This window comes from Varroa jacobsoni, unplaced genomic scaffold (assembly GCF_002532875.2).
Source record: "Varroa jacobsoni isolate VJ856 unplaced genomic scaffold, vjacob_1.0 scaffold_1000, whole genome shotgun sequence".
Classification (NCBI taxonomy): domain Eukaryota; kingdom Metazoa; phylum Arthropoda; class Arachnida; order Mesostigmata; family Varroidae; genus Varroa; species Varroa jacobsoni.
In genome coordinates this window covers 38879-53809 of record NW_019213902.1, presented here as the reverse complement: position 1 = coordinate 53809, position 14931 = coordinate 38879, and the positions used below count along the sequence as shown (strand labels likewise).

The following is a 14931-nucleotide window of genomic DNA, read 5'->3' as shown; positions in this document are numbered from 1 at the left end:
ATTTTACTCTCATTTAAATAGTATTTGCATAGGATAACGTGGTTCCGTCCCAGTTTCGATATAAACAGCCGGTTCTACGCGCTGGGTTCTAGATTTTGCTACTGATAACATTCATATAGTATTTAATGGGCAAGAAACTAACGTTAATTCAGCCATGTGTATTGTTCCTTTTTTCAGAATTGCTCTCTATGATCTGCGTCACTTGTTTCTTTATGAGTCGAATCAAATGGGAGGCCCCTCCGTACACGTGGACGATGGTGTAGACGGATGGTTCACTATAGTTTTCAATAGCGCTACCAATAGCGGTCTACCCATAACAGCAATGGAGGGAGCGCTTGCTCCAGGCGTTGTTCAAAGGGCTGCTGACTAGGTTTACCACATCCGACTAATTTCTTCTACCACAACAACGCAATTATTCGATACCATCCAACTGAGTTAGATCGAACTTACCGCGTCCGCTTCACGCTCAGTCTTGACTTAGATATCAAACTCGTACGCTTGAAAGTTACCTGATATTTTAACTCCGATGTAAAACTAACGCTTAAGTTTAGTTGCTATTAAATTAAAAAAAAGTCGTTGGTACGGTCTATTTCACGACCGGCGTGAAAGAAATGGGCTATTTGCACTTCTTAAACGGTAGCTCAGACCCTTACTTACAACAAATAACGGTGGTCCAGTCAGAAACCTAATCCATCGAATATGATTAAGCCTTTTACCAGACACATCATTTATATATGAGTAAATACTCATTCAGTGCAATGGTACCGTACCGTAGTTGAACGAGGCCGTTCGGTTTTTCGCGAGGTTGATTGAACTGGGAGACTGAATCAGCGTAAAAAAATATATAGTACTGATACTGAGGCTAATGGCCGGTCCGGTATACAGCTACAGGGAAGATCCAAGCTAATACAGCTGTTGTCTTCAATTTCGACAAGTTGGCATTGATCAGAATGACCGCAAAGTTCGTGCATGACCCAGAACGATCGTGCACGTCGGACCGCGTATGCGACCGGACAGATGAGTTCAAAAGTACGAACAGTTTTAGCATTTCGTGCTTGTATACCTCTTGGATTCTTTTCGCTGAATTTCGAGAATTTTTGCTACTAGATATGCCACGTCGTAGGAAAACGAACGAACGAACGAACGAACGAAAGGTTTAGGGATGGCGTGTTAAAATTATTGCTTATCCAGTAATAAACTTTATTTGGATTCGTAGTGTATAAAAAACTTAGCGCTTTCTCTTTTTGCTCGTAACCGAACTTTACGAAATTGCAAGAGTTTCTTGCTATATGATCGTGTCTAGTCCTTGGGGGGTTCGAACAGTGCACGGGTCTTTTATGCACGGCGTCTACATACAGTTCGTAAAAGTGAGCTATTTGTTTAAAAAGATGCGAGCGAAGCAATTCAACAACGTACGTAGGGTCTATTTAATTATTCGGACATATCCGCTTTGACAGATAATTCAACGCTACCCTTATCAGTGATTGGCAGTTCCACCGAGCGTGGCTTAGCGCCAGTATTGAAAGAAATTTAACTCTTTACCTCCGACGTCTTTGTTACAAGAGAAAGCCTAAAAAAAGCCTCACCGGACGTGAAGGAACAAATGAAACTGAAGTTATTATCATCAAATCACAGTTCCGTGTGTTTTCTTTCTCAAGTCGACGAACCGAATCCGATTTTCCCAGGAATGAATCTGATCGCTCTACCGGCAGCGAATCTCCGAGAAGGCCAACTCATAATAGACAAACACACACTCGCCCTCCTTTCCCTTCGCCTCGTTCTGTTTCCCTCGAATACGTCCCGCGCGTTAATTCAGATAGAGCGACACATATGGCCCGTCATTCGCATTCAACGAAATACTTCTATCGTGATTTGAGTAATTTAAAAGGCATTACCACTGGCCGCGCTGGTGTGCCGGCCAAGCAGCTCGAGCGCCATTGTTGGCCTGAACAGGCTGATCGAGAAATATCTACACATATCAGTGGCTTCGTGCCTGTGGTTAACGCCATCGTGCGCTAGCGGAACTGGAGATGAGCTATTATAAGGCTTCGCTATCACTCGTAGTGGCGGGTTAGCCGACCGGACGCAGTAGTTTCGGCGCAATCCAGCTTCAAACGATTGTACAAACGGAAAGACCCAACAAGGACATATACGTGGTGACCGTGTAAAAGGGATCTAAAATCAAATGAAAAGTAGATCGGACCAAAAATCGAATTCGTATAATTGGCATGTGGCGGTTTCTAGAATCAACGACGAAAGACGGAAAACGGCGCAAAACACCTCCCAATTTTTGTTGAAGGTGCGCTAGAAACAATGACAATAAGCAGAAAGGTATGATCCGAAAGTTGCACCAGACTCGAGAGGAGTCACAGTGTGGCACAACATGCAGCCTGCTGCGTGCCTTCGTAGACACCATACATACAGCAGTATTAGTCACGAAACAAGCAAGGATTTTCACCAGATTTCGAACCAACGTCCGCCGCTAGTATTGACATGCAACAACCGTGGCCTTACTGGGGGACGTTTGGCTGAAATTTTCAACAGGCTATACCAGGACGTTGTTTCTTGCAGATTCTGCCGCCTGCCATTGTTGCTGCTGTCAAAATGTCGGATACGATCGAATCGTTGCCGGCCAACCTCGGTTACTTGCCACGCCATAGTCAGCGCCCACCCACACAAAAGCAAAATTCGATTTTCCTCCGCATTTCGTTCTCCTCCTGACATTTCGAAGGCGTGATCAGCTCCGTTGATACCTCTATCAACGGCGATGTCATCATAGCGCTTTGACCAAAATCAAGCGGTTCGTGAACACAGCTTAATCTCCTTTTCATCAGGTTTATTTTTATCTGAAGTAGCCAAAAAATTTCTATTATATCAATAGAATCAATTGCTGTAAGCGAAATTTGACGTGACATCTGTAATTGGGGTTTCTGTGTAATTTTTAACTCCTGTCGGCACGTTCGTGGGTTTGTTTGAAAACTGTTTGAGGTCCTAACGATTTCAGTGCAGCGGGTCCCTAAACCAGAGCGTAATGTGAAACTACTTCACATATGAAGTATAATAGTTGAGACACGGTTTGAGCCAAAGAAAGAAATATATATGTATGACTATTGTTAGCTAGTCTGATTAGGGAAAAGCGCAGATTCTTTCAACTGTGTACCCCGATTCAATTATAGCCACTATCATAGCAGTTCTAACCCTAACCTGGAAAAAGGTCTGGTATGCGGCCGAGTGGATGTACATAATAGCAATATTCGCCGCTAACGACCTTATCGAGGGTGTCTGTCCATAGTTTATAGATGACTGCATCATTTATTTTTGCCTGAACATCTCGTTTAACAAAGTCAATGGTGTGAACAGGTCCCATGAGGTCTGATTCCACTGTAGTTAGTTCTCTGTGACATCGTATTGCAGCATTGTATCTGATTATATAATGAGATCAACAGCTAGACCTTGGTCTCATATCGGTCGCTGCTATTTGATCAGTCCATGGGTGGCCATAGATCGTCATCAATGATGCTTACCCAGGTTTGATGTACCGAATAGGCCATGCTATCCGACGCGTGGTGGTCACAGACGCGTGGTAGGATGAGCAACAAATCAACAGGCTATTACGTCGCACTTCACAGTTCCCCTTCCATTGCACGTTGGCGTCATGGCAACATTTCGCTGCACAAAGGCGACCAGAAAGTCTGCCCTAAAGTCGATTGGTTTACATATACGAAATAACCAGACCCCCCACAGGGACAGCTGTTTCCCGTCTTTTTACTAATCTAATCGAGGCAAGCCACTAGGAAGGTTTGTGTGGAGGGAAGCAGATCATCGAGGACAAAAATCAGCGGCATTTTCAGCGACCCCGTTATTACTGGTTCTAGTTGAATGAGTGGATCCCCGTGGACATGGATCTTGAAACAACTATTTGCTACCGATGAGCAGCTAAACAAACCAGGCTAGCTAGCTAGCTAGCTAGCTAGCTAGCTAGCACTGATGTGTCATTGTGTAGCAATACAAAAAGAAATTGGTGAGTTTTAAAATAAAAAAAAAATGACGACTATGACAGGAATGAAAACGAGCAAAACTTACGAGACACTAAGACGGCTGTTGCAACCAGCGGTATAATGGCAGTCCATGATGCGCACCACTCGGCTGGGTTTTTCACACAACATGAACTTGAGCAATTTCTGTATTGTTGTCACACGATTATTGCTTAGCAATTTCACAGCAGCAGCAGCAACAACAGGAGCAGCCAACGAGTTCTATTACGAACAACGCTGTAGGGTTACATCAACGAGCGTTTGTCGTCGAAAGGTCATCAAAGACCAGCAGCGACGGCAAGCCTCGTTTGGCAGTGTCCGTCCTGTGTTTCATTGATGATTCCTGCACGATTTTTTATTCAACTGTGACGCTCCCTCAGGCCGTGACCGCACCGGATCAAATTCAAATCACAATGAGCGTCTGTGAAACCTTCGTCGATTGCGGAAACACAAGCAATCGGTAATAATAAAATAGTTGCAACACTTCGAATCATCGATCGAGCAACCGGTGATTGTTTATTGCACAAATATACCGTCGTCCCTACGAACGGCATTAACGACACAGTGGATCTCGGGCATGGAGTGCATATTCTTTTCAATAAATATTATTATAGTCAAAACAGTAAGGTGTCTTCAGAATGACTCTAACGAGAGCGGCACATATACAGGTCTGTATAGCTTAAGATATATATATACACGAAGATACCATACAGTAGGAGGCCAGCGAATCGTCGTTCCTGATGCGTAGAACTAATATGTATTACACAAACAATTATCGCCATGTATTTGCAAAAGAAATACTACATATTACAGTCTACTTGAATCGTGCAGTAAGGATGATTTGATCTTCTAGTTGTGATCTCCGTTTGAATCCAAGCTTCTTCTACTGACCTCCCTCCTATGCCCTTACGGGCAAGTGTTAGGGCTTTTAAGAATTCCGTAAAACCCAGTTTCGATTCGAGCACATTGCAAAGGGATGCGGATTAGCGCGATAATACGTAAATCCTCTATCCAGCGTGTACAGTCTGAAGACGATTAAGCTGCCCAGACATATACGCTGTCACACACACATGAACGTTCGACACTTTAATTCTGCAGAATGGTGATCCTATATCACTTTACCAATTGCTTGAAGGAATAGCGAAAGATAAATGTAAGGTAGACAATGCATCACGCGTTTGGAAGCGTCTTAAACACACTTTTATTGATTTATTGCTTGTATTGTAGCCTAACTTCCCCGAAGGTCGGTCAGCATCGAATTCAGACCTTCTGTTAATCTAGCCTTTGTTAACCACGATGGTGATTCAATCTAACTAGTTTAAATAGCAGCTATGCAATGGTCGTCCTGCTCGTTGTAGGTTTCAGTTTCCTAGAAACGCGATTCTTAGACTCCTCCCAGTACCTCAGTTTCTTTTGTTTCCAAATTATTGTCACCAATCGATTTAGTCTTGCGTAGTCACATCAATATAAGTGAAGGTGCCTTGCCACCTGCCACGGATTCGCTTTTAAGGTCTGCATTGCCATTAGAAGGTATTGGGTTTGAGCACCTGTTTCATCCATGTAATGAATCGAATAAAGGCAGGGGGAGGTCTAACAGCGAAAAGACAAAAATGAAGACGAATTCATGCAGTAGAGTTGGCTCGATAACCTCTTTTAATGGGTCCGAATCTAGGGAATTTAACCGAATTTAGGAGTACGTATACTGAGCACTACCATCTAACTTTTATTCCTGACTCCGGAGGGAAGAATGGTCAAAAGTCATATTTACTTGCTCCAGCATCTAGCGACCCGATGCATAGAGTACTATCTACCCAGCTGGCTATGCACGGCGTCCTCCCCCCCCCCCCCCCACTCACACTTTATCACACTATAGTCAAACGTAGCATTTGCTGGTGGTCTATGACCCCCAAAGGGATGGTCTTGCTTGCTTCTCATACATAGCTCATACATAACAGATTCAACCTTCCCTCTTCCTCTAATCGTAACTTCCCCGAGCTCAGTGAGTATGTTTCCATCGTCTCACGATTTCTCCCTGAGTCTTGACTAGTGGTCTGTCCAAACGTTGAAATCTTTGTCTGCTCCCATGTTTTTACTACGGACTAGAGGTAGTTCAGCTTCTTAATCAGGCCGGAAAGTCGACATGAACTTAGGTTCCTAGGTTCCCAATTGTTGTGTTCATATATATTTAATTATATAGAAATCATCAAGAGCTAAATGTGGGAGCATATATCAATAGGTAGGACAATACAACTATAAAGCTATTGCTGGATTTGGCTTGACTAGTGCAGGTGGCGGCATTGAGTATCAACTCATCTATATATATATATATATATATATAGAGATGTCTGTTTATAAGACGAACAAACGACAACATCGGAACACAGGAGATGGAGTAAAGATATGCGAGCCTTATCGTTTTTTGGAGGGAGGGGGGGTCAGGTGAGGTAGAAATTTATAGAAGGGTTCTCGCGCCCGAGGAGAGTTCTTCTTTTTGCTGTCTTTGTAAAGTTGCTAGCGATCCGCAATAGTTAGACTACCAGTTTAGTTTGAATTTAGGTTAAGAAGAACAATGTGGCACGAATGTTTTTAATGACTAAAAATTTACCCACTAGACATCAAACTCAATAGCGTGATTAATGACGTATGGCAGCACATCACAACCATCATATGACCTGAAGATATTATCTATGAGGTTTCTGTGAATCTTCATATGCAGAAAGATTGTCTCTCGATTAGCCGGCATGTCCTCAATGCATCGCGAATCATACTGCATGTTTCACTCGACTTAGGTCAGCTAGGGTCTCGAGGTCTAGCAAACTTCATCCGATTTTCGTAATTATAGCAGATGTAATCTATTTAGTGGTTCTATCGGATGCTGGGATCAACTTGCTCAACAAGCAGCAGCAGCAGTGGTGGTGGCAGCAACAACGACAGCAACAAAAATTGAGGTTAAATGAGGGTGATTCATAATTTCGTCCATTGATGTACCTGCATCACCATGTCTCCATTTTCTTATATGGTCGTTGGTAATATATAGAATGGTTCTCATCCGAACAACATCGCTGTTACTACCTTTTTTTCGAAGCGTTTGATGCAAAAGGTACGGTTCTTCAGACTGGACGCTGGCAAGCCAGAAAGCAGAATAGAAGATCAGGACAAAGAGCTATCGAAAAGACATCACCCTGTATTGTTGAGTGAAAAGGACCAAAGGGCGATTGTCATCAATGTTCGGACACGAACACCACGTTGAACAGGGGCCTGTTGAGGGCCCACTGAATCGCAGCGATCGTCTGAAGTTTCAATTTATTTTTCTCGACCGATTACTATGCCTATACACAGTCCGCTACCTCGCATGGATAAATCTTCATCACTTTTGCGATAAATGCCTACCATACTGGCGTAACGGCAGAGGCTGTATTGATGTCGCTGAGTTGCACTGAAGTCTACTTAAGCAGACACTTAGCACCATGGGCCGAGCCAAACTGTTTGCTCTATCTTTTCACTACTATACGTAAAAGTATTACCTAAATGAAGTCGCGCTAGTCAGTAGGAGCACAAGCGTGGTGACATAACGTACAAGTCAGATTTACCATTATAAAGCTTTAGAAAGGCCTTTACGACGATAAGCTGCATACAGATCAAATTCTACTCTACAGCTAAAATGAGGGGAGCAATTTTTTTCTCTAAGAAAAAAACAGTTGCTGCATTGATAATATTGAGTAAGTTATTTCAGTTTGTCCCATCTAACGTTTGAGTGAAATGAAATTTGAATGGCAGAGCTTTATCTTACTCAGCCGAAAGATGAGAGAATGTCAAACAACACTCTCCGTAAAAAAAAAAACAAAGTAAAAATGACGAAAATTAACGAGAAATGAAAAAAATCTATTATAAGCATGCCACTGTCATATTTTCGTTAAACGCTGTTGACGTCTTCACGTCGAAATGAGCCGAACGTCAGTTGTCATCTGGTGAAGCTGCTCGCCATCATCTGGTCTCGAAGATGGCACGAAGATGGAAGAAGATATTTTTACCACATCTAATAAAACAAATTTTGTACACTAGCAGATGTTTCCTAACCTGCGGTCGACGATCGTCGGTAGAAAGCGTTTACCTTGAGAACAATTTCAATATTATCTATTAGCCATAGTGGATACGGAATTTTCTGAAAACTATTTTTGTCATGATGAAACTATGCAAGATTGTTAGAAAAGTGGATTTAAAAGATTTTTTTGATCCAATGTATTTTCTCCATTCAAATTATCACGGCGAGCGGGGGGGGGGGCGTACAGTTATGTATCATCTTGCTGTCTAAATCAATTACAATTCCCCAGCAGTTAGCTAACAATGAATGGGCTTTCGTATCCGTGTAAATTAAAACTAGCCCTCTAACATTGTTGTGGAAACTCTTCTGGGGGTAATCTTCACTTTTGCGGAGCTAGAAAATTAAAAAATAATCAACGGAAGCGCATCCCCTAGTGACTACTAGTGACGAGGCAGTCAAGACCCAAATTTTCTATTAATACCGTAATAAAAAAGGCTTCCTATTTGAAACGATATTCTTTAGACCACTTCAAAGCGACATTTAGTAGTAAACATCCCACAAAAGGAGACAATAAAAAATTACATATTTTTTTATCATACTATATTTCATGATGGAGGAATCAAAAGAAAGCGGTAAAAGCATCAGCATGGTTGCAAGGAAACGGACGACCTAAAGCACCAGTTGTCCTATGATGAGGCTTTGAACATTCGAAAATAGGCTGTTGTTATGCGAAATATGTGTTTGTAACAGGATAGAATAGCTTGTTCCGCCGTGATAGTCAGCAATGTTGGCAGCCCACCTCGAGTCGTCGTCTACTTTCCGATAGCAGAAAACATCAATGGACGCAGAATAGTTTTGAAGGGATCATCCCCCAAAAGAGAAGGAATCGAAACGAGGACAAGACGACTTATGTAGCCTATTGCATCTATGATTTTATAGCGGTCCTGCTTGATCGGTTGGTTGGCCGTCGTTGTCGCTCCTCGATTGCATTCGAAACGAAGGCAGGTAGTGACAGATATGACAGTTTTCGATGCGGCAATCGCTGCGGAACAGACGTTATTATAGATTTAGTTAGTTCATTCGTTCTTCATGCACTAACAGCAGTAGAAGTCTAAAGGCGAGCTTCGACTTAAGCGAGCAAAGAGAGGCGTTAGCAATTCTGACAGCTTTGGAACGACAGTAAATCTATCGAGCTCATTTTCTATACCGAAAATAATCGTTTGGCTCGCAATAGATCGCACAATTCTTTAGCACTGGCATTAGCCATTCTTGGACGCGAACGGTAGATATAACTACAGAGTCGGTGGCTGCACTGCGCGGCGTTTAGGACAGTCGTCGTCGTCATTGTGCTGTTACCTCAAATGATGAAACGAGCCAACTCCGTACGGTCTCGTTCCTCATCAACCATCAGCGTCAACAGCAGCAAATGATGCTGAAGACTTCTTCTAATCTGGCCATCGCTGATATAGTCAACGAGCACTTCAACATTTATCACTCAATATATTTCTATGAAACAAATTTGCTGATGCATTCACTCCGTTGTATGTGTTCCCCAGCCATTCTGCATACGGACCTTTAAACGTAAAATTTGCCCTGTAGCTATAATATATATATATATATATATATATATATATACAGTATTTGTACATGAACGCTTTTTCTCACGTTCTGTAGTCACGCCGCCAACTTCGTTCTATCGTTGATCGACTCCTTGGATAGAGCGACGTTTCCGGCAAACTGGACATTGATTACTAGAATAATGATTGCGATATATATTTATAATATCCCGATTCCATCTGTAAGAAGCTCGAGCCTTTTCAGGTCGTCTGAGGAGCTCCTACGACATTTATAGTGTTATTGTAGGTCCAGTTGTTGCCCTCCTGTCATTTTCAATTCAAACTGCACGCCGATAAAAACGCCTTTGACGAGCGCCTTTCATTCATTTTGGCCTTTTGACGAGCCAAGGACACACTTCACATACAATGCATCGATCCCTATATCTTCTACGACCAGGTGCATTGGTCTGCTTAGTCAGCAATTATGCAGGCTCTGCCGTTTGTTTCACTTCCTAGGAATACGTCGATCATTAAGCTCTATTAAAACAGGCTCTATTAAGACAGCTCTATTAAACAAGACTGATAAAGTATGAAATGCTTTACTCATTCAGCTGAGATAGCCGTGTTCTAATAAAAACAAGTTTCAAGAAATCATAGGCATAGTCTAAGTAATATAGTAGTACGGATACTACTACTATCTATAACTATATTTCTTATGACAATTATAGGAAATTCCTTATGATCATAGCACTTTCGTTCACGTCTCCTTGTGGCACAATCATAGATACAGTGACCAATTAAGTCGGCACACATCCATGATATAGAGCACGGCATTATCAGCCGAACTAAACGTTACTTCCAAGTCCAATGACGGAGATAATAAATGTCATTGCTTTTTTTACGAACACATTTGCGAATCATTTATCGATAGTTTCACCTGTCTGTTAATCTTTCTCTAGTTATTTGTCTTTGCCCCTTCTGAGGAAAGAAAAAGAAGACACGTAGGGGATTTTTTTTCGTCTGCTCTCGATTTTTTTCCACTAGCAGGTCGTTCGACGGCATTAAAGCCGTTCAGGATTTCTGGACCTAACGTTAGAACCAGTAATGACGTCTGAATCAGAAACATCAATACGGCTTGAGGAAAATAGCGGCGCGGCAATACCGAGCAGCGATTACGTACACGTTGCAGTCAGGGGCCACGAAGCGGCCGTCGCTGACGCCGTCAACAACCACAACAATAACAACTCCATGCCGTGAAGAGGAGCAAAACCGCTCGGCCCAGGGGTTCCGGATAGCGACCGCATCAACTGTGCAACGATAAGACGAGACCATTCACAACGAGAACAACTACACTGTAGTAACAATGACGAGGAAATGGGGGTGGATTTAACAGCGCTAATGTATCGGCATGGCAATGGTCACTGGTGAAGCCGCTTAGCGTGCTGTGTGCCGCTGATTCCGCTGCTGCTCAAATGATCATAATAATGAAAATAAATACTTTTAGCTCAAGATTCTGTGCCTGCCTCACCAACGATCAATGAAAGTAACAATCTCTAATACGCAGTGGTAACAACATATCGAGCAGTTGCTTGCCAAGGTAGGAACTGATTCGAAACGCCAGAATAAAGACGGCTACAGATACTGTGGACACTACCACAAGTGATACGTATTCCATTTGATTCAACTGCCGGTTGACGTTATAGAAGTGGACTGCCACGTCCAAATAACTTACACGGACGGACATTGTCACAAACTTATTACGCAACGTGGACTAAAAGGCCGTCAAGGTAGTTAATGACAATTGGCAGCTATCACTAGAACGCTTGCGAACAGTGATTGATCTTTCATCGGGGCATGGACGAATTTTCAGATAATAATTTCAAGGCTAAATATGCATCAAAAAAGCCAAAATCATTACAACGAAACCTAGTGCTGTTTTTTTGTCCTAATTCATGGCTATAACATATTGTAATCCACCCCAGGGTGAGCCTTACAGACATTTACGCCACAAAATGTTAGCCCTGGAATGAAGCTTCAGCTGATCTACAGATAATTGCCCTTAATTAATGGTATTTCATAATAGTCCACTTCAGTAATTATGTTCGAATGAGGTATCCCAATTATATTCACAGTTTGATTCGTCAAATCCTTTTGCCTGGTCATTTTGATAAATTACATCTCGGGCGTGTTTCGCAGCGAAAATTTAAACAAAGCGTGTGTCCTGTGTCCTGGTAGCTGACTACAGTAGAAATACGTAGGTGTTATTCCTCACTCAAATGAATAATCACTCTCACCTGAACTGAAACAAAAAACAATGTTCATATAACAGTTTTTCCAAAAAAAAAAAAAAAAAAAACGAAAAAATGAAAAGGGCGTTACTTTGTGTTAGCTACAAAACGTTGCAGACTTGCATCGTGCAGGCTTCTTCCGAAGGAAGGTCCCAATTGTGAAACCTAAGGCAGTTACGTGATTTCGACATGATTCAATAACAAAAATATGACTTTGATGAATTCTACACAAAAATGTACAGACACTAGTGAGGAGCTTTTATTCCAGGTGCACTTCTTTAGCTATAACTTTCTACTGGCTTATTCCGAACGTTCACCCCCCTCTATGCAGAGTATATCGTTTATCCAACGAATTTGCCATCTTGACGTTCGGCAATTTCATCGATTGGACCTTGGATTGAGGTGAAACCTACCAAAATCCAACTGCATTAACATCCGGAACTGACAGCGAGGCAGCAAAAAAAAACGCCTTTGGACGTCAGAGCGGGTATTTGTAAATAGTCCGTCATCAAAATGATATGACCAAAATGAGAACCCTTATTTTTACTCAAGTGAAGCTTGATTTGATCAGCAGTTTGTGACAAACGGGACGCTGCCGTTATCGGTGAAAAAGATCTAGGCAGCTTTCAGTTTGTCTTTTCAACTCATCCTCCACAGGTATAGATGGATTTGATAACGATAAAAACTACATCTCATCTGTAGTAGGCCAAAATAGATTCTTAGGACGTCTAGGATGGAATAGACACTACATCCTGACATAAAACCCAAGCTGAGCAGAACGTACGCAAACGAATCCGATGTACCGAAAGCAGCTGTTCCGCTGTTCGGGTACAAGGCGGTGAACAAAACAGAGGTTTACAATGGTGACTTGAAGTGTGTAATAGAAGCATCCACAATAAATAGATAACCACAATAGAGATTACAAATAAACATATATTCACTTGATCTTTGGTAAGCAAAGCTCGAAGAAGCCTCTTTAAGCCCAAGAGAAGGCTGAAATTAATTTTTTTTTTCTCGTGTACAAATGCGTCCATCTGTTACATCTGCTAGTCTCATTCGTAAAAAAAAAAAGGACAGACGATACCCTAAAGCAGACATTTGTTCCGTACAATGTTGACTGAACCACGTTTTTACGACGTTTATAATGCTCTAGATTGTAGCACCTTTGCACGCCTTTGGTCGCTTTGCGCTTCCACTTTTAGTAAATATTTTTAGTATTTATTAGTTAGCAGTAAAGCAATTGTTTATTACCTGGCAGTAAACCCACGAAGACTCACGGGGTGGGAAGCCGAAGCGTAAGGCCAAGTGTAGATAGCCATTCGAGCACCGCGTAAGGACATAACAGCACCACATAATCCGCTTAAATCATCAAACCCAAAAGCTACGCTGAACTTGAGTAGACGGTATAGTAATGGGTACTATTGTATCGTAGAACGGGCTCCTATGTCGTTGTCTCTATTTCTTTTTTCCTATTCCCATTTTTCACGTAGCCACTGAAAAGTTATTACTCACAAATTATCGTGACAGGGTGCGCGAAAATAAACTTATGGAAAATAAAAGCAAGAACAGGCATGGGTATAAAGCGCCGATTCCTGTTCGATATCTAATCCGTGTCGAAATAATATACAATTGGTTATAAGCGACTTTCGGTTAACTTTAAAAAAAAAAAATAAATATATGTTGAGTATGAACAAATACGCTGCAAGAAATGTAGACGACAGGAAGAGCAGGGCTAACAATAGTGTATCAGCAGCTCGGTCAAACTCAAGAATAATAGAATGGAGCTTACGATGCAGGTGTCCGTCCGTAAAACGATAGCATCCAAACACCATATAAATAAAACAACACTATGTTAGCTGGAGTAACTTTTTATTTGAAAATTAGGATCATCCGATTGGGACCCTGCAATTCGGCCCGAAGAGGTCCCGAATTGTGGGGAGCATGTTTAATAGTACGGCTACCGGGAAGTTAAAAGGCGACTGAAATAACCCTAATGGGTCATTGCGTCTAACGTCCTGACTGTTAACATCGCTAACGCCCGAAAAGCATTTGTTTATTACACGCTGTTGGTCTAAGATGCTTCTGCAAGCAAACCAACTACTGCTTTGTCCAGCCACAAAGATAACCAACGTTTGTGCCCTGCTACTAAGCTCAAAACAACTGCGTACTGCAGTAAATAGTCCTACCTGTGTGTAGAAGACGAATACCACGAGGCGACACCTTTGAAGGGCCTTTAAAGGCAACTTGGAAGAACTGCTTTTTCAAAGACGAACTCCACACAACTTCCGTCTAATTCTATGGCGAGCGCGGAAGATGTTGATCTAGACAGCAAACCCTGTGCTACCACACGCGGCAACTGGCGACTCATAGGAACTGGCAACCAAAATCTTAGGTACGACTGCTTCGCTACAGGCACAGCTGCTCACTCAGGCACTGAGCTCTCAGACGAATAGAAAAATGATAACGGGCAAATATAGTCAAGAGGTCCGAGAAGCTAGCGAGACCTCAGAGTACATTACACTTTAAAGAATCTCGGGTAGAATACCGTTGAGGAACGTACCAGAAGGGAATGTTCGTCATCTAGTTCATAGCCTTGTACGAGTGCCAAGACATGATGTAATATCTGGTAATCTCTGTTGCTCACATCTATTCGGCTCTATCGTTTGGGTACTAATGACTATACCGAGTACTGCCCAGTAGATGAAGGGTTGTACAGAGACTGATGTTGCCAAAGTTACGGCTACCATTCACGACACCAATGTTCCAGTATGCAAGAGATGGTCCTCCGTTCAATGCAAGCTGCAACCTTTTTTTCTAACATCTAACCTCATTTGAATAAAAGGATGCAATGAATTCTAGGAAATGGCGTCGGATGATGCAATACGCACCTACCCAACTTCGCAACAACTAAACACATGTTGCCACGTCCACCTCGAAACTTATTCTATGCCTGAAGTTCTTTGGGACAATTGGGAAACTGGGACAATTATCGATATTCAAATCTCTTGATA

At 42.2% G+C, this 14931-nt stretch overlaps 1 protein-coding gene across 1 annotated transcript in view; it reads right to left on the bottom strand.

Annotated features, from left to right (window-relative positions):
- LOC111265719 (uncharacterized) overlaps nt 1-14181 on the bottom strand; it is a gene marked incomplete at its 5' end in the record, with an annotated part of 52022 nt that extends 37841 nt beyond the window's left edge. The window contains one exon of the mRNA XM_086970609.1: nt 14107-14181. Within this exon, the coding sequence (XP_086826735.1) occupies nt 14107-14181 (75 nt within the window). The remainder of the gene's footprint in view (nt 1-14106) is intronic.
- Nucleotides 14182-14931: the final 750 nt, after the last annotated feature.